Source organism: Hemicordylus capensis, chromosome 15 (assembly GCF_027244095.1).
Source record: "Hemicordylus capensis ecotype Gifberg chromosome 15, rHemCap1.1.pri, whole genome shotgun sequence".
In the NCBI taxonomy this organism is placed as follows: Eukaryota; Metazoa; Chordata; class Lepidosauria; order Squamata; family Cordylidae; genus Hemicordylus; species Hemicordylus capensis.
In genome coordinates this window covers 19,600,472-19,623,922 of record NC_069671.1, presented here as the reverse complement: position 1 = coordinate 19,623,922, position 23,451 = coordinate 19,600,472, and the positions used below count along the sequence as shown (strand labels likewise).

The 23,451-nt window shown below is 55.3% G+C and overlaps 2 protein-coding genes across 3 annotated transcripts; both read left to right on the top strand.

Annotated features, from left to right (window-relative positions):
• Positions 1–139: 139 nt before the first annotated feature.
• On the top strand, positions 140–6,946 carry CRYBB3 (crystallin beta B3). Its single transcript, XM_053279482.1, has 6 exons — positions 140–1,360; positions 2,205–2,284; positions 3,748–3,866; positions 5,224–5,356; positions 6,249–6,391; positions 6,673–6,946. Exons 2-6 carry the CDS (start codon positions 2,210–2,212, stop codon positions 6,836–6,838), a joined length of 636 nt encoding a protein of 211 aa, XP_053135457.1. The 5' UTR covers positions 140–1,360; positions 2,205–2,209; the 3' UTR covers positions 6,839–6,946.
• Positions 6,947–12,162: 5,216 nt separating this feature from the next.
• On the top strand, positions 12,163–20,007 carry CRYBB2 (crystallin beta B2). 2 transcript variants are annotated; one of them, XM_053280199.1, is made up of 6 exons: positions 12,163–12,183; positions 15,260–15,329; positions 16,264–16,382; positions 16,615–16,747; positions 17,311–17,453; positions 19,839–20,007. In XM_053280199.1, the coding sequence occupies exons 2-6, from the start codon at positions 15,282–15,284 to the stop codon at positions 20,005–20,007; spliced, it is 612 nt and encodes a 203-aa protein (XP_053136174.1). In that variant the 5' UTR covers positions 12,163–12,183; positions 15,260–15,281. The 2 variants fall into 2 exon arrangements, with proteins under 2 accessions (XP_053136174.1, XP_053136173.1); XM_053280198.1 differs by lacking the exon at positions 12,163–12,183 and adding an exon at positions 14,121–14,233.
• Positions 20,008–23,451: the final 3,444 nt, after the last annotated feature.

The following is a 23,451-nucleotide window of genomic DNA, read 5'->3' as shown; positions in this document are numbered from 1 at the left end:
GAACGCCCCCCCCCCCCCCCGGGGCTCTCTTTGTACCCATGACTCTGCTCTTCTAGCTCCTCCTTGAGGAAAGGACTCTAGGTTTCATCCACCTCTCCTAGCTTATAAGGTAGCCCCTCACAGCATAAGAACCTAAGCACAGCCCTGCTGGATCAGGCCCAAGGAAGCCCATCTAGTCCAGAGCATCCTGTTTCGCACAGTGGCCCACCAGATGCCGCTGGAAGCCACAGGCAGAAGTTGAAAGGGGCTTGTCCTCCCTCCTGCTGTCACTCCCCTGCAACTGGTACCCAGAGGCATACAGTGACCCATGCGGGGGGCGGGTACAGGGTTTTGTTGTTTCTGAGGTGTTCTGAGTGTAGATTCTCTGGTAGCAAATGAGTGGATTCATGGTTTGTCATTGAAAATCTCATATTTGTTATTTCTCTGTGTAAACCACCCTGAGCCATTTTTGGAAGGGTGGAACATAGGAACTTAGGAAGCTGCCATCTACTGAGTCAGACCCTTGGTCCATCTAGCTCAGTATTGTCTTCACAGACTGGCAGTGGCTTCTCCAAGGTTGCAGGCAGGAATCTCTCTTGCAGATGCTGCCAGGGAGGGAACTGGGAACCTAGATGCTCTTCCCAGAGTGGCGGCTCCATCCCCTAAAAGGGGAATCTCTTGCAGTGCTCACACTTCTAGTCTCCCTTTCATATGCAACCAGGGCAGACCCTGCTTAGCTAAGGGGCCACGTCATGCCTGCTACCCCAGGACCAGCTGGGTCCTGTGTCTTGCCAGCATCATCGCCACCGTGGCCTGCCGTTGCTCTAGCAACCGCTGTTGCTAAGACAACGGTTGGTTTCCTTTCCGACAGGGCAAAGAGGAGGAGGAGGAGGAGAGTGAAGGCGCACTCCCGGCTCCGATGCAGGCCCAGGGCCCCTCTCCACCGCAAGGGCCCCCCAGAGCAGGGGCCCCGCCGGCACCCGCCGGCTCCCCCTGCTCTCCGGCCTGGAATGTGCTGGGCGGGGGTTTGCCGGGTCTGTGTGTGCAGCTCTGGCGTTTGGGCAAACCCCTGGAAAAGCTGCTGACCCGGAATTCCCGCCGGGTCCTGGCAAGGAACGGAGCCGGCAGCTGACCTGCCGCGGCTGCTGCCTCGTTGCCCGCTAATCTTCTCTAAACCGAGGGGCCGGTTTCTAAGGGCGGCCGGGGGAGCTGGCCATTGTGGAGCGGAGCCCTCCCTATTGACGCGGGATCTGGGGGCGCGCAGCTGCTGCCTCAGCATCCCCAGCAAAGCCCCGGCTGCGTCCGGAGCCGGCCCCATAAATAGCACCGCCTGTTTGCCGCCGATGCCCGTCGGAGCTGCCTGTGCCATCCGGGAGCGGAGGTAGGGCCGCTCTCGCCCCGCCGGGCCCAGGGCCTTGGCAACACCCTCCCCGCAGAAGTCGTTCCAGGGTCAATCCCTGACTTCCGTGACCGGGGAGCCGAGCCGCGGCTTACTCCCCAAAAGGGGTCCAGGGAGACGCAGAGTGGCTCTCTGCCGCCTGTGACGGGGGGCCCTCCAGAGGTTCTCCAGCTGTGGCTGCCCTACACCGCCCATCACCCCCTGCTGCAATTTAGTGCAGTGGCGGGTGATGGGAGGCGTCGTCCAGCTGTTGGAGAGCCTCCGCTTGGCCACCTCTGGTTCATCATGGCCTCTATTCGGCTTCAGATGTCTTGGGGAGGGGAGAGCTGGCCTTGTGGCAGCGAGCCGGGCTGGTCCCCCTCGGCCCTTCGCGCTTTCTTGATGAGTAGACCAGACTCGCATTGGGCTGGGCAGTGGAGGAGGCTGCGCCTGACCCCGGTGCTGCCTCCCCAGTCTCTTGGGGCAGGCTGGGACCCCTCAATGCCACCTCCCCATAACCGATCCAGCCCCCAAGGAACTGCAGCCATGGCTCTCTTGGGGGCAAGGCCCTTTCCATGCACATTCCGCCGGAGGGAGAGGGGGGCGCGAAGGGCCGTTGTCTGGCTCTGGGGGTGCTTCTTTGCAGGTCAGCCGTGGCAGGTCCCTGCCTGCATCTTCTGCAGCGGAAGCCTAGAACTGGAGTGACCCCCCCCCCGACCTCAGAACCTCCTACCCTCCTCTCTCTGAGGAAGCCCGGCCAGACGGAAACCTTGGGCAGGGCAGATCCTCTGCAGAGTGTTAGCCGGCACTAATTTCTTGTGGGGGGCGGGCGGGCCGGGGGTTCCAGGCACCATGACCGAGCAACACAGCCCGCCGGAGGAGATGGCCGCTGCTGAGAGCCCAGAAGAAGCGGGGCCGAATTACAAGGTAAGGCGCCGTCTCCTGGACGGTGGAGCCTGTGGCTGGGGTGCCCTTCCCTGCCCGCCCTCCCTCCCTGGGCAACCCTCTCCCACTCCCCCAAGCTCCTGAGAGGTTCTCAGCACCTGTGCATTCTCCTGGCACAGTGTTGATTGTCACGGGGAGGCCCGTGGGTCACTGGTGCCCCCATATGCCCCCATACACCCACTCCCTGACTCATTGTATGGGGAGCCTATGTGGAGCTCCAGCGGAAGCTCCATACTCTGCAGAGGCCTCTGGCTTGGCACCACGTGGAGATGACCATTCTCATGGTGCAGGGCTTTGCTCAGGATTTTTTTTGGGGGGGGGCTCCTCTAAGGGAAACAGAGTCCTCTGGATCCCCTGCACCGTCTCAAGAGGCGTGCACAGACCCCTGGGAAGCGTAGCCCTCCTCGGGGCTTTCCTCCTAGAGCTCCGAAGAGAGGGCGGCTCCGGAGAAAAGGACTGGGTGGAATGGCCCACACTGAAGGGTGGTTGTTTCTGGGCCAAAGTGGCCCCACGTTGAAAATCAGTGGAGATGGCTGTCCCAGCAGCAGCAGAGTTCTTCTCCGTGCTGCTTGTCCTACTGAGTCTTGCCACGCGATGGCGCTCCCGCCTTTATCAGAGCTTTCTCCCCGTCAGTTCTGCTGGCAATTCAGCTCAAACTGCCTTTTGGAGGGAGGTGGCTTTCCACCAAGTCCCCTATCACCTCTGTGAGCGGTGGCTTCTCTCCTCTCTTCAAAGGCTGCCTGCCTCGCTCTGGGAAATTCCTGGTGCTCACTGTGGCCAAATTCTTCTGTATTGGTCTGCAGTGATCTCTAGCAGTCGTTGGTGGCTGTTGTGACCACCTTTGCACATGTGCTTCGTTGCCTCTCCCGCTCTGGCCCAGCAGAAGGACCGGATAGGAAGGCGTTGTCCTGGTGCTATAGCCAGCAGGGGCAGCCTGGACCTGGGGTGAAGTGGCCCCATGCAGGGACCTCTCCCAAACTCCTTCCACCTGTCCATTGCGGTCCTCCGCCTGCTGTTTTGCCAGCTTCCCAGAAATACCTGGCTGCAAACAACAGGATGCTGGCGTTGCTGGGCTCTCATCCCTAGCAGGGTGCTTTCCAGACTAGACCCTGCAAGTGTGCTATGTTGTGACACCACAGTCCCTACGTGGACAGCAGGGTGCCGCTCATATTTCCAATGCCTTGCTTCGAATTTAATTGCTGCGATAGAGTGCCATGATGTCATCTATCTGGCATAAAGAAGTTGCTGTTTTTTCGGGTTGTTAGTTTCCGTGAGTCTGCTCCCCCTGCTGTTTACGTTTTGAAAGTGATCTGCCCGAATGGAAGCATTTTGCTGCTGTTGAGTGGCTAATCTGGAAAGCACCCAGGGCTGTTCCCAGGTTCTTCTTCCTAATGGAGATACAATCTAAGTCCCACGCCGGGCGGCTTCTTCTTCACCCTCCCCAGGTCACCCTCTATGAGATGGAGAATTTCCAGGGCAAGAAGTGTGAGCTGACCGACGAGAGTCCCAATGTGACGGAGAAAGAGCTGGAGAAAGTGGGCTCCATTCAGGTGGAGGCCGGCCCGTGAGTAACGATCCTGTGTGGAGTGTGAGGAAGAGGGTGAGCCATCTGGTGCATCCCTCCTCTGGCATCCTGGGCACTGAGTGGGGGGGTGGGGGATGCTTTTTAAAAATAGGAAGTTCTCTAGTAAACAACACCAGCTTCTGCGCTGGGTGAGCAGAATGTCAGCAGTCTTGAATCCAAGCACAAGTAGAGACCATGGAAAGCTGCTGCTAGTCAGTGCAGACAGTCCTGAGTTAGCTAGACCAAGGGTCTGACTCAGTAGAAGGCAGCTCCATGTCTCCAATGGGTGTGTGTGTGTGTGTGTGTGTGTGTGTGGTTTGATAATATACTGACTTACATTCTCTTATTATCTGTCATCTTGGCAAGGTTGTTCTCTTGTGATCTTGGCAGTTGTCTTAATGCTGGGGTGCTTGACTTTCTCTTTCTTCTGGTGGAACTTATTCTGGTTCAACAAGCTGTGAGGCAGTTTAGCAGAGAGCAGAAGAGAGTTCACTGAATGGGCTGCTGCTACATCCTTCTCTCTGCCCTAGCCATGTACTAATACCAAACATCTCTTGCTGCTAAAAGGACTAGACCCTTACAGGGGAGGAGAGCTGGCCTTGTGGCAGCATTCTTGGTCCCCTTTGCTAAGCAGGGCCTGCCTTGCCTTGCATTTGGATGGGGAGCCCCATGTGAGCTCTGTAAGAGATTCCCCTTAGGGGTGGGGCCATTGCACAGTGGAAGAGCAGACTATCTGCCTTGCATGCAGAAGCTCCCAGGTTCACTCCCTGGCAGCATCTCCAGGGAAGGCTGGTCACTGCCAGCAAGGGCACTTTCCGGATTAGACCCTGCAACAGGGTCACAATGCATCTCGGAGGTGTGCTTCCACACTTCCTGCGTTGTGACACTGCAGTCCCTCCGTTCGCATTTCTGATGCCTTGTTTCGGATTTAATCGTTGCGATATAGAGCTAGGACGTCGTATATCCGGCATAAAGGAGTTGCTGTTTTTTCAGGTTGTTAGTTTCAGCGGGACTGCTGCTCCCCCTGCTGTTTACGTTTCAAAGGCTATTTGCCTGAACGGAAGCATTTTGCTGCTGTTGAGCAGCTAGTCTAGAAAGTGCCTCCCAGAGCAGTCAACACTGAGCTAAATGGACCAATGGCCTGACTCAGTTTAAGGCAGCTTCCTAGGTAGCCTTTGTTGTTTGTTTTCTAAAAGAAAGAGGAAGGCGAGCATGTTCAGGGCCCTGAGTTCTGTCCTCTGCACCCCGTCCGGCACCCTTTCTGCACACCACAGACTACTGGCATAAACATGCCCCAGTTAAAGTGGTGCCTCTGGCAGCAGATGTGCTCTTCAGCCCGGCTTCTCTCCTGCTGCAGGTGGCTTGGCTTTGAGCGGCAGGCGTTCAGCGGCGAACAGTTTGTGCTGGAGAAGGGAGATTATCCCCGCTGGGACTCCTGGTCCAACAGCCACAACAGCGACACCCTCCTCTCCGTCCGCCCCCTGCTGGTTGTGAGTAGTGCCCGGGCCCCTAAGCAGCCGTGTGGCTTCAGGACAGAGCTCAGTGGGGTAGACTTGACTGCCGGGGGGGCTGCGTGTGCTCTGGGGAGACCCCACCGTCCCATGTAGGCAAGTGTCAAGTGGCGCCTATTGGTGCAAAAACCCTCAGCTTCACATAGACACGGATGGGGTCTGAGCTGGCGGTGACTGACCAGGAGAGCAGTCTTGGGGACGTGATGAATGGCTTGTTGGAAGTGTCGCCTCAGTGTGCGGCAGCCGTGAAAAAGGCCAGTTCCATGCTAGGGATCATTAGGAAGGGGACTGAAAATAAGCATGCTCGTGTTCTAATGCCCTGATACAAATCTATGGTGCGGCCACGTTTTGAGTCCTGTGTGCAGTTCTGGTCACCGTAGCTTAAGAAGGACATTGTCGGACTGGAGAAGGTGCAGGAGAGGGCAGCCAAGGTGACCAAGGGCCTCCACCTTCCTGATGAGGCTAGGCTACGGCATCTGGGGCTCTTGAGTTTGGAAAAGAAGCCACTGTGGGGAGACATGACAGAAGTGTCTGCAATGATGCATGGCGTGGAGAGAGTGGGCAGAGAAGTTTTCCTCCCTCTCTCTCCACACGAGAATCAGGAATCATGCCATGAAACTGGTGATGGCCAGGAGATTTAGGACTGACAAAAGGAAGTACTTTTCCACACAGTGCATCATACATCTATGGATTTGTCTAAGCCCCCTTTCAATGCAGCCAAGCTGGTGGCCATCACCACCACCACCACATCCTGTGGCAGAGAATTCCATAGATGTATGATAGCATCTCGCCACCTTCCCTGGCCGGCAAACCTGCTCCCTCTTCCGCCTACCCTGCCTGAAAGAGCCTCTGTCTCGCCCGCCCACTGCAGGACAGCCCTGACCACAAGATCCACCTCTTTGAAAACATCAGCTACAGCGGCCGCAAGATGGAGATCGTGGAGGATGACGTCCCCAGCTTGTGGGCGCACGGCTTCCAGGACCGCGTGGCCAGTGTCAAGGCCCTGAACGGCATGTAAGGATGGGAGGGGGGTGGGCACTAACCGTTCAACCCCCTTGCCGCCCCGCCCCCCCCAAGACTGTAGAGCAGGAGGCAGAAGCTTCAAAAGTGTGCCTGCAATCGCAGGCGGCCCCTTCACCTGCTTCACACCTCCCCCCTGGGGCTCTTGGCCACGGGTTCTGGTTTCCTTGGGGACGGGTGGGAATTGGGTCCTCTTCCTATCGGGGCCCTTGTGGTCACAAAGGGTTGCCCACTGGAGCCCGTCCTGATGGCTTTTTCTCCCTCTGTCCACACAGATGGGTGGGGTACGAATACCCTGGGTACCGCGGCCGGCAGTACGTCTTTGAGAAAGGCGAGTACCGGCACTGGAACGAGTGGGACGCCAGCCAGCCCTTAATCCAGTCTGTGCGGCGGGTCCGGGACCAGCAGTGGCACAAAAGGGGCTGCTTCGAGGAGAGCTGAAGGAGAGCGGTCCACATTTGCCGGGAACCGAGGAGGCGCCTTGGCCCCCTGCTTGCTGTCTGTGTAAAAGACGACCTCGTACGCTCTCAATAAATATCTGAGCCCCCACGGCTTCTCTGGCTCTGCTGTGCCCCCCCTCTGCTCCTTTGGGACTTGCAGTGGCCTCCATCGGCCCACGCGAGGACGGGTCCTGCTAGGTCAGGGGTGGGCAAGCGTGGCCCTCCAGCTTCCCGTGGATGAGTGGGGGCTGGGGGAGGCGGGAGTCGTCGTTCAAGTTGGCCCCCCCCTCGTGCTGGGTCCTGGGGAAGCGACACGTTGCTAACGGGGTGGCTCCGAGGAAGCCCCAGTGGTCAGTTAGCGGCCGGAGAGGCCTGCATTGCCCCGCCTCTGAGCAGCCTGTCAAGAGCACCTCTGCCTCGCCCCCCTTCCTGCCAACCGCCACTCTGGCTGCACCTCCCCCTGCTGCCCCCCTCCCCTGAGACCACCCCCGTGTCTCCCTTCCAGTCTCTCAAATGCACACAAGAAATGTCGACCCGAAGAGCGGCCAGTCAAGGGATAAGCGGATCTACCTCCCAGCGGAATTAAAACCCCAGGAAGGGGTGGAGTCCAGCAGTGCCCCACAGGGGTTCTTGGAATGGGTGTTGGGGAGTCCACGGAGACCCCCAAAGCCTTTATCCCCGGAGGCACAAACCAGTGTTCGGGGATGGGGGGAGAACCCAGCAGGGCTCATTGTGAGCAGATGCCTCTGAGCCCTGTTTCCAGCAGCACCGCTGTGGAGTGTCTTGGTGGACAGAGGCATATCCTGCCTCCCCTCAGGAGGGGGCTGCTTCACATGCTGGCGGTCTGGGGAACTGGGCCCCTTGGGAAGGGTGCTTTCCAGAAAGCTCTGTGCTACAGCCCGGACTCTGCCTGCAGAAGGTCCTGGCTGGGTTCAGTCCTTGGCTTCTCCAGCGAAAACCATCTTCACTAGTCTGGTCCTTGCCCTCTGATGCCAGAAAGTGGCTGCCAGGCAGACAAGAGACAGTCGCTCCATTTGGGAAAGAATGTGGAGGCGCGTCATGGGTGGGTTGCTCTCAGAACATGCCAGCAGGTCCTTGTTTCTAGGACACAGGACCAGGACCGGGGTGGGGTGGGGTGGGGGGGAAGCTGCCTTCTGCAGAGTCAGAGCCTTGCTCCATCCAGCTCAGCACTGACTGCTCTGACTGGCAGCAGCCTCCAGCCTTTCAGATCCAAGAAGGGCCAGTCTGCCGTCTAGGGGCTGCGTTCTCAAGGACCCCACTTCTTAACCACAAATTCATCACCTGGTTAGGTTTATCACACACAGTCCTCCATCCTCCCCCTTATAAGAACAGCTCTGCTGGATCAGGCCCGAGGAAGCCCATCTAGTCCAGCATCCTGTTTCACACAGTGGCCCACCAGATGCCCCTGGGGAGCCCACAGGCAAGAGGTGAAGGCATGCCCATTCTCCTGGGTACTTTCCAGTCTAGCTGCTCAACAGTAGCAAAATGTCTCCGTTCAGGCAATTCTAAACGTAAACAGCAGGGGGAGGTGTCTCGCGGAAACGAACAACCCGGAAAAACAGCAACTTCCTTACGCCGGAGATACGACGTCCTAGCTCCATATTGCAGCAATTAAATTCGAGACAAGGCAGTGGCAATATGAACGGCACCCTGCTGTCCACGTAGGGACTACAGAGTCACGACGCAGGAAGTGTGGAAGCACCCTTCCGAGACCCGTTGCGACCTCGTTGCAGGGTCTAGTCTGGAAAGCACCCTGCTGCTGCTGCTCCATGAGCCACCCAGTCTGCTCTCCCCAACCGCGCCAGCAACTTCACCTCTTGACTCAAGGCAGCCAGCTACCTACCGAGGCAGCCTCTTGGCATGCTGGCTCAGTGGTGTGCCCGTGGTCTCTCACTCGCTTGCTGCTCTCTGCAGCTACACACACTCATAGACCGCTTTCCAGCAGAAGCGTTCACAGTGGTTTTCCTAGACAGATAAGTAACAAGAGGCTCCCCGGTCCCCAAAGGGCTCACCATCTAAAAAGAACCGCAAGGTAATACCAGCATCAGCCACTGGAGGAATGTTGTGCTGGGGTTGGGTAGGGCCAGTTGCTCTCCCCATGATAAATAGATAAATGATGATAGAAGAGGTTCACCACTTGAAAAGGTGCCATTGTTCTCAGCCAGCAGGGGGAACGGCTAGTTGAGTAAAGTGAGTTAGCGAACTGCTCACTTCTCACTGCCGCTGCCACATGAAGGAAGCTAGCCTGCGGCACCTGCCAGGCCTCCCTGTCCATGCTGCTGCATCGCGTGGTTCTGCAATCTGCCACTGAAGCTGGACCCCCCCCCCCCGGCTTCCCCACTGGATGGACGGTCAGTAGGATGCCAGCAGGGGAAGGAGACCGAGGAAGAGAGGCTGCTCATGAGCAGGGGTCCTGTGCACACCCCTGCTTGTGAGAGCAAAGTCACTCTGAACAAAGCGTTCACCCACACGATGTTCCAGCGGCGCCCCGGAATTTCAGACGCCACAAGAAATGCAAGAAAAGTTGTTTGGTCCCCACAAATAGTCACTCTTCCTCCTAATGCAAAAAAAGTCATTTGGTCCCCCAAATAGTCACCTGCCTTCTGTAAAAGTCCCTAGTTGGCAACCCTATTCTGCATTTAAAGCAGGTGCTTTGCCACTCAGCTATGTCCCTCCCATCCCTAACACAGGAAGCTGCTTTATACCGAGTCAGACCCTTGGTCCATTTCGGTCAGTGTTGTCTACACTGACTGGCAGCAGCTCTCCAAGGTTTCAGACTCCGGGGTCTCTCCCAGCCCGACCTGGAGATGCTGCCAGGAGTTGAACCCGGGGCCTTCTGCGTGCCAAGCAGGGGCTCCAACTCTGAGCGACAGCCCCATCTCCTAAATGGGGAATATCCGACAGTATTCACACACAGTCTCCCTTCCAAAGGCAATCCAAGGTGGACCCTGCTTAGCAAATGAGACCCTTTACGCCTGCTACCACCAGACCGGCTCTCTCCTCAAATAACTTCCACAAATAAACTTGCCCCAAAGGCTTTCCTTCCCCTTGGACAATTGGTGCTTGCGTCCGGTCTAGAAAACCCCGAGGGAAGCTGGAGGGGATGCAGACCTGTCGCTCGCCCATTAAGCAGAGGGAGCGGATGGCCAAGGAGGGACACTTCGAAAGGCCAGGCTGAAAGAGGAAGGGTCCAGTTGCGCTTCGGAGAGGGGTGGTGAGCTCAGTGTGGTTTTCTCAATGGGTGGAATTATTTATATTTCTATCCCACTCTTCCTCCAAGGAACCTGGAGCGGTGTACCAGGTTATGTTTCTCCTCACAACATCCCTGTGAGGTAGGTTAGTCTGAGAGAGATGGGACGGGCCCAGAGTCACCCAGTGAGTTTCATGGTTGAATGGGGATTCATACCCAGGTCTTCCCGGTCCTAGTCCAACCCTCTAACCACTACACCACACACGACACTAGACCCAATTCAACCCTTCTTGCTTCCCGACGGCTTCTTGAGCTCTGCTCTGCGCCAGACACCACGAGCCGTGCCGCTTCTTTTTCTCCCTCTATACTATGAAGACGGAAAGAAAGCTCAAGCATACGGGCTTTCTAAGCATGTCATCTCCTCGATGGAGCTTACTTGTGTTTGGATCTTCAACAACTGTCTTAAGCTACGGATGGTTGACAGAGGAGAGCTGGTCTGGTGGGAGCAAGCAGGACTTGTCACCTTGACTAAGCAGGGTCTGCCCTGGTTGCATATGAATGGGAGACTAGAAGTGTGAGCACTGGAAGAGATTCCCCCCTCAGGAGATGGAGCCATTCTGGGAAGAGCATCTAGGTTCCCAGTTCCCTCCCTGGCAGCATCTCCAAGATCGGGCTGAGAGAGACTCCTGCCTGCAACCTGGGAGAAGCCGCTGCCAGTCTGTGAAGACCATATTGAGCTAGATGGACCCAAGGTCTGACTCAGTAGATGGCAGCTTCCGATGTATTCTGTAATGGGCTTCAATGTTTACTACTCATGCCGGATCTATTATAATTGGGGTGAGTCAAACTCCTCCCCTCCAACAGCTTTTAGGAGCCAATGGAGAAATCCAGAATTTTCTCATAGCTGTGATTTGATGGCAGCATATTACCTGCCACAAGCAAAGAAGCATGTCCTTTCACACTTTGGTCCTCTCTTGCCTATGGAAAAGGTTATTATTATTTTTTGCGGCGGCGGGGGGGAGGGATGTTTTTAAAAACAGATCGGGCCAGCTCTAGAATGCAAGCAGCAAGACACGTTTTCTGAGTGCCGGAATTCAAGGGCAGCATCCACAGTGGTGGATACCACACCATGCACATGTAGCTTAGTGACTGGAAGCGCGGATTGCAGATGGCTAGGATTGCTGTCAGGGCCTTGATGTATTATATCCAGGATCTTGTATGTCTTTCTTTAGAAGTTTGCCCCAGGCGGGATCCTGTGAAGAGTGTGGAGGTGGAATCAGAAAGGAAAAGGCAAGGGGAGGAGGAGGGGGAGGAAAAGGAGCTGTTGCTGATAAACTCTAAGTGAAATCTATATGAGAGGACTTGGCATTTGAGGGAAGCAGCTATAAGGGAAATTGGCGGTGAGGTTCCGAACCAGCTAAGCGTGTGAGCCTGCAAAGCTTAGCGGGTGAGACTGAAGCTTGTTCTTCTCCGCTCCCATCTGCTCCACCAGAGGCTTGTCTTGATATTCCGGCTTGGTTCCTCCAGAGAGATTTGGTTCTACCGGCTTGGTTCTTGCATGTGCTGTCACTGTAATAATCGGGCTCCTTCGGGGAATATGGTCGGTTAGGGGGCGGGGCGGGGCGGGGACAGGAGAGATCCCACCGGGAGCATCCCTAACAAGTCGTTTGCATGGGCTGAGAGATTTTTTCCAATAAAGACTGCGACAATTATTGTGAAGAGACAGTCTAAGCCGGGCTAACTCCACAGAAGTGAGATAGCCTGAGCCGTATATTCCCTATGGAAGGAAAAATGAAACCACCCCAAACTAAAAAATTTCTAAAGAAAATTGGTGATGAATTTATTTGGGATTTGTGTGGTAATTGCCATCCATTGAACACTACCACTCAACCTACTATGGTTCCCCCGGCCCTTTAACCCCCCCCCAAATTGATTCGAGTTCAAATTGAATCCGAATTGGACTTGAATCGAATCTGGGGTGATTCAATGGGGCCGGACTCAATTGGAGCTCAGACGGAACACTAAAGCTGATGTATATACGTTGAAATGTCTGTTCCTTGTTGCAATTCCCTCTTTCTATGTTCTAATTTACAGAATAGAAAAGGTCTGGAGAGAAGTCTTGTAGCAGATCCATCGTGCGTATTGCCTTGCCATTATATCAGCTAATTCAAACCGAATCTTGAAAATCGGTTCATGCACATCTGTACTCAGTTATGCATCCTTGTTCACCCAGTTCGTTGGTTGGAGGGGAACAGCTGAGGAATGCAGGTAGCCGGGAGGGCTAGTAAAAAGGCAGGGAGAGCATGTGTGGATATTGCTTTTCTTTTTTAGGCAGGGTGGGTTTTAGCAATGCCTCACTGGCAGCTCCTGCTGCCTCTCCTCCTGACATTCTTGAGAGTTCAGTGGCTGTTTGTGCCCTCAAGAAGCCACAGGTTACAAATACTGTGGTTGTCACGGGGTGTGTGTGTGTGTGTGTGTGTGTGGTGTGTAGGGGGATGATGTTTAACTTGCCCAGGGGGCGGGGGGGGGGGGGCTCTAAAGGCCTTCAGGCCCAGGCTCCAAAATTACCTCGGTGCATCTCTGGCGATATGGCCGCATCCTCAAAATAGGAAGCCGCCTCCTTCTTGAGTCAGCCCCTTGGTCCATCTAGTGCAGTCTGGTCTTCACAGACCGGCAGCAGCCCTCCAGCATTTCTGGCAGAGGAAGGTTCTTTCCTAGCCCTCCCTGTAGATGCTGCCAGGGACTGAACGGGGTGCCTTGACTGCTGCACCCACGGGCGTAGCTAGGGGAGAGGGGGCCCCTGTTCACCCCTCTCTCTGGTGGCCCCCCAGAGTGAGGGAGATAATGAAGAAAATGGAGAGGGGTGGAGCTGGGGGGGGGCCCTCAGGAGCTGGGGACCCGGCCGGGTTCTTTGAACCCTTTTGCTCAGTTATAGCTACGCCCCTCGAAAGCCTGAACTTTCATCCCCTCCTCGTCCTCTTTGCCCAACCGGGTTGTGTTGAGAACCGCATTTCACACCTGGAATGAGGCATGTGGTTCTATTGCCTCTGATCTCCTCCTCACAAGAACCCTGTGACTCCTGCCTAAAATCTTGGAGAGCTGCTGCCAGTCAGTGTAGACCGTACTGAGCTCGCTGGACCAAGGGCCTGACTCGGTAAAAGGCAGGTTTTCCAGGGGATGAGCCGGTAGCTGCATCTGCTTGCAGGCAGATGGTCCCAGGTTCAATCCTTGACAGCATCTCCAGGCAGAGCTGGGAGAAATCTTGGAGAGCTGCTGCCAGTCTGGGTAGACCATATTGAGCTCGCTGGACCACGGCTCTGACTGGGTAGAAGGCAGCTTTTTATGTCCCTATAAAGGAGGAGGGGATGCAGGAATTGCCCACTTCTTCTGTTCCAAGGAAGCCCGTCATCTTCCCTGGCCTTTAAGCTGGCTTGGTTGCTCTTATTGCCGGACCAGCTGGGATTGTGGCACCATGCGGGAAGTAGTGGCTACAGTGCTGGACTAGGACCGGGAGACCCGAGTTCAAATTCCCCATTCAGCCATGAGACTAGCTGGGTGACTCTGGGCCAGTCCCTTCTCTCTCAGCCTAGCCTACTTCACAGGGTTGTTGTGAAAGAGAAACTCAAGTATGTAGTACACTGCTCTGGGCTCCTTGGAGGAAGAGCGGGATATAAATGTAAAAAGCAAGTAAATAAATAAAGAATAAGAGTTGGGTTTTTTTAAAAAAGCATCTCCCAATTGTGACCGCTGAGCTTGGCACTTTTTGGCCTTCCTTCTGGGTGGGGGTCCTGGTGTGATGGGATTGTCCAGAGGGCCAGGTTCTGGCTTACGAAACCCCGAGGCCGCAGGCCAGCCGCATTGTTCCCGAGGGACGCCTGGGGGTTTGGCACGCACCCTGCTGAGGTCGGCAGATTCGCCTCTCCTTGCTAGCAGACCTGACAAAGCGGATGAGGCTGAATGTGAAAGCTCATGAAATAACTCAGCCTCTTGGTCTTAGCCGGACAAAAGGCCCCCGGGGTCAGCTGATCCTGGTTTTCATTGCGCTTTCATCCAGCATTCTCGGTTTTGATCACACGCCTGTGAGTTTGATCAACTATGTTGGCACGGGAACAGGCCCCCCGCCTATAAAGTCCAGCACCCCAACCCCAGTGCTTCCAGTGGCATAAGCAAACGCGGATGTGACCGGTAAGGACTGTCCGTTTTTTGGGTTGTTTTTTTTCATTTTTCCGGGTTCTGAAAAGTTCTGTCCTCTTCTTTCCAGTCTAGGTTTGAGAATATCCAGTAGCCTAAGACTGTGAGATGCGTAGAAAACAGCTGGGCGGAATCTTACGTTGGCAAGGCGGGCGGGCGGGCGGGCGGGCGGGGGGGGGATCACCGGTCTGACTCAGAGACGCCCCTCAGAGACACATGATGGCGAATCCTTGCCATTGCCAGCAACTCTGCTCCCAGCCCATCATGTGTGGGTCTCGGGCCCAGCACTGTTTCTGACCGCTTTGTCCCGGCCTTACGCTCCACTCTTTGCAAGGAAAATGTTCCCTTTTCAGTTGGCCAGCTGTGACTCCTTCCGAACTGAAGTGGCTAATTTGGCCTGGTGTGGGATGCACTTGGGCATGTCGTGTCGATCTGCTTGCCAGCGCTCCGGCAGTGGCCACTTAGCAGCCGCAGCCCTTCCCATTCTGGGTTATGGTTTGCGTCTCCCCCTTTTTTCCTTTCTTGCAAATGTGCATGTTTTGGGGCTTTGATTCCATACCCCAATCCTGCCTCCTGCCTCCTCCCTCTCTGAGTCTGGCAACGGGGTGTCCACATGCAACCCGGAGTCCCCCCTTGTTAGGCTCTCAGAGGCCTCTCGGTCCACACATCTGCCCAACAGGAAGGCGGTTCAGTGCTTCAAAGGAAGCTGCCGTATACCCCGTCAGAGCCTTCCAGCCTAGTCTACACTGACTGGCAGCAGCAGCAGCTCTTCAGAGCTCAGCTGGAAGGGTAAGGAAGAACACCCAAGGCGGAGAAGGCCCTGAGTGTTGCATAGGACTTTTGTATGGCAAACTTCGCCGGGCACTGGCTCAGGATGTGGCTAGCGGCATCAGCAACCATGCCCCGTGCTTTGGCTGTCTCTGCTGCCTTGGGGTGACCTCCTTTGGGGGCCTCATCAAATGGCCCTGAGTTTTTAACGCAAGCCAGCTTTCTGCCCCTGACCTGTGCCTTCCTCTGCAGGGAGCAGCCGGTGCTTTTCATCATGGCTTCAGACCACCAAGCTTCAAAGCAGCAGCAAGCCAGTTCCAAGGTCAGTGAGGGGCCCACAGCTGCGGTGCCACTGGTTCTCGGAGGTAGACTGCTTCGGAAGCTGGAGGTGTGGTAAAGCCTCCAGTCTCCTCCAGGATCGAGCTGCCTCCCTCTCCCTTTCCCCGCCTCACAGCAGGGGGCTTGCTCCCAGTCCTGGTCCCTCAGCCAGCTTGGAGGAAAGTTGGCAGAAAGATCCGTTCCCCGGGTGCCATGAGATCACAGAAAGATTCAGAGGGAGGAATCAGAACACAGAAGGAAAGAAAAAGAGATCAGGGTGCTTTCCAGATTAGCCACTCAACAGCGGCAGAAGGCTTCCGTTCAGGCAAATCGCATCCAAAATGTAAATAGCAAAGTGCCCAGCAGAGGGAGCAGTCTTGTGAAAACTAACAACCCGAAGAAACAGCAATTTCTTTACACCGGAGATACGACGGTCTAGCTCTATATCACAGTGATTAAATTCAGAGCAAGGCATCGGAAATGTGAACGGCACCCTGCTGTCCACGTAGGGACTGCGGTGTCACAGTGGAAGAAGTGTGGGAGCACGCGTCCGAGATTCGTCGTGACCCCGTTGCAGGGTCTAGTCTGGAAAGCACCCAGGACACAGAAAGATGCAGAAAGAAAAGAGATCGGGACACAGAGAAAGATTCAGAAAGAAGACAGAGATGAGAACACAGAAAGATAATCTTTCCTGGGCGGGCAGCATGAGATCAGCTGCAGGCAGCCCAACTTGCTCCTGCTCCCTCTGTGCTGAGGCAGCAGAAATCACACCTGGAGCCTTGGCAAGTTGGCACCAATCCAGCCGGCTGCCCATTGCTGAGCCCCCGTTTTCTTGGCCTGTTCCTGGCTGCCAGTGCGAAAGAAAAGCTCCCCGTTGAAGCCAGAGGGCTGCACAGTTTGATGCCTGCCTGCCTTTCTCTTTCTTGTGTTCGTTCCAGATCGTGGTCTTCGAACAGGAGAACTTCCAGGGCCGCTGCCATGAACTGAACGCCGCGTGTCCCAACTTGAAGGAGGCCGGCCTGGAGAAAGTGGGCTCAATCCTGGTGCATTCCGGCCCGTAAGTACCCTCAAGGAGAACTTGTGGGGTGCTCTGGAGACCTCCTAGGCCTTCCCGAAAAGCTTGGGAACCCCTGTTCTAGACTCACTGCCCTCCCTCCCCCAAAGAGAGAGTGGGGGGGATCTTCCGCCTTGGAGCTCTGCAGAGAGGGCAGGCCAATCTGATTCCCAGGAGAAGCTGGTTCCTGCCTAGCGGATGCCGTCAGGGGTGCTGCTGCTGTGTCCTTTTCCAGGTGGGTTGGCTATGAGCAAGTCAACTGCAAAGGGGAACAGTTTGTCTTTGAGAAGGGAGAATATCCCCGCTGGGACTCTTGGACCAACAGCCGGAGGAGCGACAGCATCTCCGCCCTGAGACCCATCAAAGTGGTGAGGACCGAATGCTCTTGGAATGCCCGGGGGAGGGAGGGTAGAAGGCAAGTCGCCTGGGGCGGGTGTGTGGGGGGGGCATGGATAGGGAGGGATTCCGGAAGGGGCAGGTTCGGTTAAATGCCCCCTGGGAATCCCTGCCCAGAAGGAGATGAGGACAGATCATTGCCTCTGCAGAAAATTATCTCAAGCTTGAAACACATCAGGCAATCGTGAATACACGGTTTATTAATAATGTATCAGCATCTTGGAGAATCCCCCCGCCTTTCCTCAGTTTTGACTTTATGCTGCATCATTTTTCTCCCCCTCCCCTTTCCTTTTCATACCTGGGTTCCCATGTTATCTCTGCAACAACCCTGTGAGGTAGGCTGGCTTACCAGAGAGTCTGGGTCTTGCTTGAGACTGTCCGGGGAGGCGTGGGATTTTGTCTCCAGGCTGCGGCCCCACTTCCCCATGTGGGCTTTCCTTTCGGTACCTTGCAGATCTCCCTCGGCATTTGTCCAGAGCCCCACAGCCTGTTTTGTGGCTATTCTTGAACCTGAGCCACTGTTACTTCCTTGCAGGACAGCCAAGAACACAAAATTGTCCTCTACGAGAACCCCAGCTTCACTGGGAAGAAGATAGAGATCATTGATGACGACGTGCCCAGTTTCCATGCTCATGGCTACCAGGAGAAGGTCTCCTCTGTCCGTGTGCAGAGTGGCACGTAAGTTGGCCATCGGAAGCCTTTGGTTTGGAATGTTCTGTATTTTAAAACTTTATTTTTGGATTCCGCCCCCCACCCCCTACAATGTTTACAAACAGGCAGATACTAAACCTAGCAATCCACAGATACACCGAGTGACTCTAAATACATTTTCATGATAAACGGAATCATTTTAAAATCATAATGAAACAAATCCTTTGTGCCCACCTAAAGATCCTAACAACCCTGTCAACCAGCACTTATGCAAACAAAAGCCTACACGACTGTATTTCTTCAACCATCCAGAGTACGGATGTGCATAAATACTAGCAGGCTAGAGTGTTAAAAGACACTTCTCTCGTGTTTAAAGAGGAAGAAGTGTCGAGGAAAGAGGACCCATATTTTCGCCCCATTTCCGAATGGCTTGTAACTCAGCAGAGCATCTCTATTTTTCATAGGGTGGCTCCCTGATAAAACATAAGAAGCACCCTGCTGGATCAGGCCCAAGGAGGCCCATCTAGTCCAGCATCCTGTTCCCCACAGTGGCCCACCAGATGCCTCTGGGAAGCCCACAGGCAAGAAATGAGGGCATGCCCCTGATCCTGCTGTTGTTCCCCTGCAACTGGGTTTCAGAGGCATCCTGCCTCTGAGGCTGGAGGTGGCCTATAGCCATCACACTAGTAGCCCTGCATAGACCTCTCTTCCATGAATTTGTCTAAGCCCTGCTCAAAGCCATCCAAGCTGGTTGGACATCCATCACATCCTGTAGCAGAGAGTTCCACAGATTAATGACGCGCTGTGCACAAAGGTACTGCCTTTTGTCGGTCCTAAATTTCCTGCCACTCAGCTTCATGGCTGTGCCGCCTCTAGCGGGGCTCATTGCTTTGTGGAGCGGTCATATGGTGCCTGGACGCCCTGTGAGTTTATTAGCGACTGGGCTTTCAAGCCCTCTGTATGATCTCTGGGCAATGGTGGCCGTTTCGGGTGAAGAAGGGGTTTGGTTCTGACTACTGGGGGATCTCCTGTCCTGCAGTTTCCGCTGAGTGTTTGATCCAGTTCCTGTTGTGGCTTTAGTGTGAAGTCATGAGAGCACAATCTTTGGGGGCTGTTGAAGAACATGTGTTGAATAGAGCCATGTATTGAGGAAGGGGATGCGAAAAGATCAGGCTGTGAGGGCTGCAGCCCTGAAAGCACAGGATAATATTTTGTGTGTGTGTGTGTGTGTGTGTGTACTAGACCCTAGCCTAATCCTTCCTTTCTTTTGGGTGCCTTAACACCATTTCGCACTTTCCCTGCAGATGCAAATCCACGCCTGACATCAAACACACACTCAGTAGGGAGGAACAGCCAATTTTAGATTCCTGATGAGCACCCCTGCTGGGGCGACAAGTGCTTTCAAGCACCTTTTAGTCAGCTTCACACATGACTGTTTTCCAAGCCTGCCCTTAAGTTAAAGGTGTTTTCAGGTGCCCGTTGTGCCACGATCAGGAGGAGAGCTGGTCTCGTGTTAGCGAGCATGCATGGCCCCCTTTGCTGAGTAGGGTCTGCCTTGGTTTGCATTTGGATGGGTGACCACGTGTGAGTGGTGTAAGATGTGCCCCTTAAGGGATGGAGCCAGGTTCACTCCCTGCCTGGCAGCATCTCCAGGTAGGGAAGAGTGTGTGTTTGGCGGGTGGGGGGGGAGAAGTGAGTGAAATTTTTTTTAAAGGAGGAGAACTGCCCCTTGCAGCTTCCTGCTGTGGTGGTACTCCTCGCAAGAAACGACAGGTGGCGCCAGGTATGGACCAGCTCTCCTCCTTTTTAAAGATCCCACTTGCTGCTCCCCATTCTTGGCGCGCCACCAAACCCATGCACAAACCACAGTTCATGCACATCCCTATCTCGAGGTGAGGCTGGGAGAGGCCAGAACCTAGGAGAGCTGCTGCCAGTCAGTGCTGACAAGACTGAGCTAGGTGGACCAAGGGCCTGACCTGGCGGCAGCAGCAGCAGGCAACTTCCCATGTCCCTGCGTTCCTCTGTTGCAAACCTGTCATCCTCTGCTGGGACAATCATGCATTGTAGCTGAGTAGGGGGCAAAGCCAGCTGGTGGAGGCCCAGTGCCTGGTGCATCCCAAATAGAAATTTTGGAAGCTTCATTTCCAAATTTCCGGCTTAAATTTGCTTGAACCGAGTCTCAGTGAATCGGTTTGTTTTGCTTGAACCGAGTCGGGGTGAATCGGTATGTTTCCGGCTTCCAAATGTCCCTTTCCATAATGCCACAGCCAGCAAAAGAAGTCAAGTTGGCTTCCGGGGGCAAACTTTTAACTGCCCCCCTGTCCCCCAGTGCCGAGTGTCTTGTGTCCGGTTTCCGCTGTCTCTCCCGCCCCCTCCAAGTCCTGCTCCTGATGCCCTTTCCCCTTTCCCCAGGTGGGTCGGATACCAGTACCCTGGCTACCGCGGCTACCAGTACCTCTTCGAGAAAGGCGACTACAAGGACAGCGCCGATTTCGGGGCTCAGCACCCCCAGATCCAGTCCGTGCGACGCATCCGGGACATGCAGTGGCATCAGAGGGGGGCCTTCCATCCCGCCAGCTAAGCCAGCCCCCCTCCCCCTGTCCGCCTCAGATGGGGGCTGGGAGGGCGCCCCTCTTGCTGCCCCCTCCCCCTCCCCCGGTGCCCCAGCTGAGTCACGCTCTTCTGCACGCCGCCGCCGCCGCCGTGTGAGCCTCCTCTTCCTCCTCCTCACGCTTGCTCCTGCTGCCGTCGCTGCCCAAGTGGCTGAATAAAGCTTTGCCATTCGACTGCATCTCGTGGTCCTTCCGCTTGGGTGTGCCTTCCCTCCCGCAGGAAGAGATGCTCAAAGGGCCCAAGTGTAGGCCTGAGCCGAGCTCGGCAGGGGTGTGTGGCCACATCCTGCAAAGCAAAGAGGGGTGTGTGTGTGTCTGTGTGTCAGGTGGGCAGGCTGCCATATGGAGGCGGCAGGTTGCGGAACCGATTCCCTTCACCACCCGGTCAGCCAAGCACTGGGAACACCCATCACAACTAAGGCCGGGCACAGCTCTCAGCAAAGCTGCGTGGCTTCTGGATTCCCACACTGGCCACTGGGTGTCGCTGCAGATTAGCCCACTGCCTTGGGGCTGGCTTTGCTCCTGCTATGCCAGGGGATCGGAGATGGGCAGTCAGCCTGCCTGTGTAGAGCTTCTGCAGGCTACCACGGACCAGTTCAGACACAACTCTCTTTCCCCTGCAATCTGGCTGCGCTTTCTGGTTCAGCCTGAATTATGTCCGGTGTAAAAAAAAAATAAAAATCCTCTATTTTCAGCGGCTTTTAGAAAAACCCCGAGGCTTCTGGTAAACCCTGACCCTTACCTGTGATGTGTGGAGGGACCATTGCCAATAATTTGGGTTTCCCCCCAAAACTCACTCTCCCTTCCTTTAAAAAATGTTTGCTGGGGGGATTTCCGGAACACCAAGTGTCAGGAAGGAGAGTTTGACAGCTCGGTCTGGTCTGCTTTTTGAGTGATTTGCAATTGCGAGTGCCGGGGGCAGCAGAGGGGTGAAATTTGGGGGGGGGGGGTTCCAGAAGGGGGGGGAGGGAGAAATTCCAGAGGTAAACACAAGCACATGCAAAATAGTGGGTCTTCCTAAGCTTTCGAGTTGGGCTTGGTCTTATTGAAACCTGGTCACCATAGGAACCTGGGCTTTACATATGCAGATGTTCTTGGAAGCTGAGCAATGGAGACTACGGGTTCGATGTCACCTGAGCCCTTTGTGTCTGAGCTGATGCCATGAGGCTGCATTTTTCTTCATGACAGAGAGAATGCCAGGATTTCTACTTGAAACTTCCCTGCCTCTTAAATGGTCTGGAGGGTGGGGGACATGAGGTTATGAAAGCAGTCACAAAGGCAAGTTCATCATAAAAATCAGCAAAGATTTGGGTCAGATTCAGCAGGTTTGGGTTAAGCGTTCTGTTGTTTTGACTAGTCAATTTTGCAGAAGGCCACCAACTGTCAAACTAACAAAACAAAACAAAAAGTAATAATGAAGCTCGGCGTCTTGCACCGCCTCCTCTGGGATGTGATTGGTGGGAGAAAATACCTGGAGCAAGCGGTGGGAACACACACAGAGAAAGATGCGGAGAGGAGCTGAGGAAATGCGAATGGTCCATTTAATGCCGCGAATTCAACAGCTCTGAATCTGCTGCGAAGCCGATTCGCCCTTCTGATAACCCGCGGCATGAAGCCATGTCTGAATAACTCCCAGGTAGGGCTGAGAGAAAGTCCTGCCTGTAACTTTGGAGAAGCCGCTGCCAGCCTAAGCAGACATTCCTGAGCTAGATGGACCAAGGGCCTGACTCAGTAGCCAGCAGCTTCCTCTGTCCCTGTTAACCCCGACCCGCACAGGGCTGGGGGTGAGAATAAGAGAGACTCCTTTGTCCGCTTCAAGATGAACCGCCGTTTGTTGTGGCCTGCATTTGCGTCAGCTGAATCCTGCTTCCTTGGTGCATGACGCTTTCTCTAGAAGGCAGGGAGAGCATCCGAGTGCAGCAGCAGAGCTGCATGAAAAGGGGTCTCTCTTTTAGACACCACCCTGCAAGGCAGCAGCCGGGCTTCTCCGCTGGTGGCGGCTCCTCCTCCTCCTCCTCAGACTGGAGATAATTGGTATTCAGGATGTGTCCGCTGTGTCTGTCTGGAAGGAAAAAATAGCAAATTATCTGGGATAGTCATCCATCACAGCCGGTGACATGCCCAAGCACTCCATCTCCTGCAAGCCACTCAAGGTGCCTCTTGAACTGCCAGCAGCCACCCCGTCTGGCGGGCACGAGGTTGGAGGGAGGGGAGTTTCTTTGCACCTCCTTCAGGGGTCAGAGGCGGCAGGATTGGGGTGTGAGGACGAGGAGGCGCTCCATGGATTGCTGCCCCCGCCCTGCAAGGTGCAGGACCCGGACTCTAACTTGAGCCCCGGAGGCTGTTCATCTGCAAGCAGAGGAGCACCGAGGCCAAGTGGGAGCCTGGACCTCCAGGCCTTGGGAGGGCCCCCCTCCGCTGCCAATTAAGCATCATCATGCTCGGCCAGGCGGCCACACCGCCCGGGACAGGCTAAGGAGGATTTGGGGGCCCCCGGGCGTTGTGGAGGCCCTGGACTTCGGCCCAGAAGTCCGGGGGGAGAGCACCTCTGTCCGCTAGGTCAAATGACCAGCCTGTACAGGTGGCCAGTGAATAGTTCCCCCGTGCTGGTTTGGGAATCCAGTGGGAGAGAGTTCCCAGTCTCTCATGGGGGCAAAACGCTGGCACTTCAGAGATGGAAAAGAGGCAGCTGTTATTCTGGAAATCCAGCCTGAGCCTCTTTGTTGCTGGGAGCGCGTGCTGAGGCGGGCGATCCATCTTCCAGAGAGGGAGTGAACTAGTGAAGCTTCGGAGGCCAGCTGTTGACTGGGGGCCGGGGGGCCGTGAGCCAAGAAGAAAATGGTGTCTTTGGGGATGCCGCCGGTGCAGGATTACATCTTCCATTCTGACACGTCTGTGCAGTGCTTCAGAGGGGCAATGCAATACAGGCAGTGGCTCTGGGCTGGGGTTGATGGGCGTTGTAGTCAACAGCATCTGGGAATCCCTCTGACAGGGAGCACCGCTGGTGTGTCTAGACTGGGCTGGTCTCTGCCCCCGGCCCGACCCACTGGCACACGGGCTTTTTCACTGGTGAAATGCATTGGGGGGGGGGAATCACGCAATACTCTCACACCTCTGTGTGTGTGTGTGTGTGAGAGAGAGAGAGAGAGAGAGGTGGTCATCATGCATGCGTGTGGATTTCTACCGGGAGAGCGTGTGGCGCTCTGGGGTCGCACAGGAGCGTGAAATCTCTCTCTCTCTCTCTCTCTGGAAACCGCCTCGTGGCATCGTGACCACGGGTCATGCCCCAGCCAGCCAAGGTTTATTTTTGTCAGCCTCTCCTTGTTGATGGTCTGGAGAGTGTGCGTCTCCCCCCTGCCTCATGTGAAAAGTGTGCTTTCCATTTCATTCTCCTCCAACAATTTTCCATTCCA

Excerpts from the sequence above, each read along its gene's own strand:
- CRYBB3 (XM_053279482.1), top strand. The coding sequence starts at position 2,210 with ATGACCGAGCAACACAGCCCGCCGGAGGAGATGGCCGCTGCTGAGAGC. Across the intron at positions 3,867-5,223 it reads ATTCAGGTGGAGGCCGGCCC|GTGGCTTGGCTTTGAGCGGC; the intron begins GTGAGTAACGAT and ends CTCCTGCTGCAG. Across the intron at positions 6,392-6,672 it reads GTCAAGGCCCTGAACGGCAT|ATGGGTGGGGTACGAATACC; the intron begins GTAAGGATGGGA and ends CTGTCCACACAG.
- CRYBB2 (XM_053280199.1), top strand. The coding sequence starts at position 15,282 with ATGGCTTCAGACCACCAAGCTTCAAAGCAGCAGCAAGCCAGTTCCAAG. Across the intron at positions 15,330-16,263 it reads AGCAGCAAGCCAGTTCCAAG|ATCGTGGTCTTCGAACAGGA; the intron begins GTCAGTGAGGGG and ends TGTTCGTTCCAG. Across the intron at positions 17,454-19,838 it reads GTCCGTGTGCAGAGTGGCAC|GTGGGTCGGATACCAGTACC; the intron begins GTAAGTTGGCCA and ends CCCTTTCCCCAG.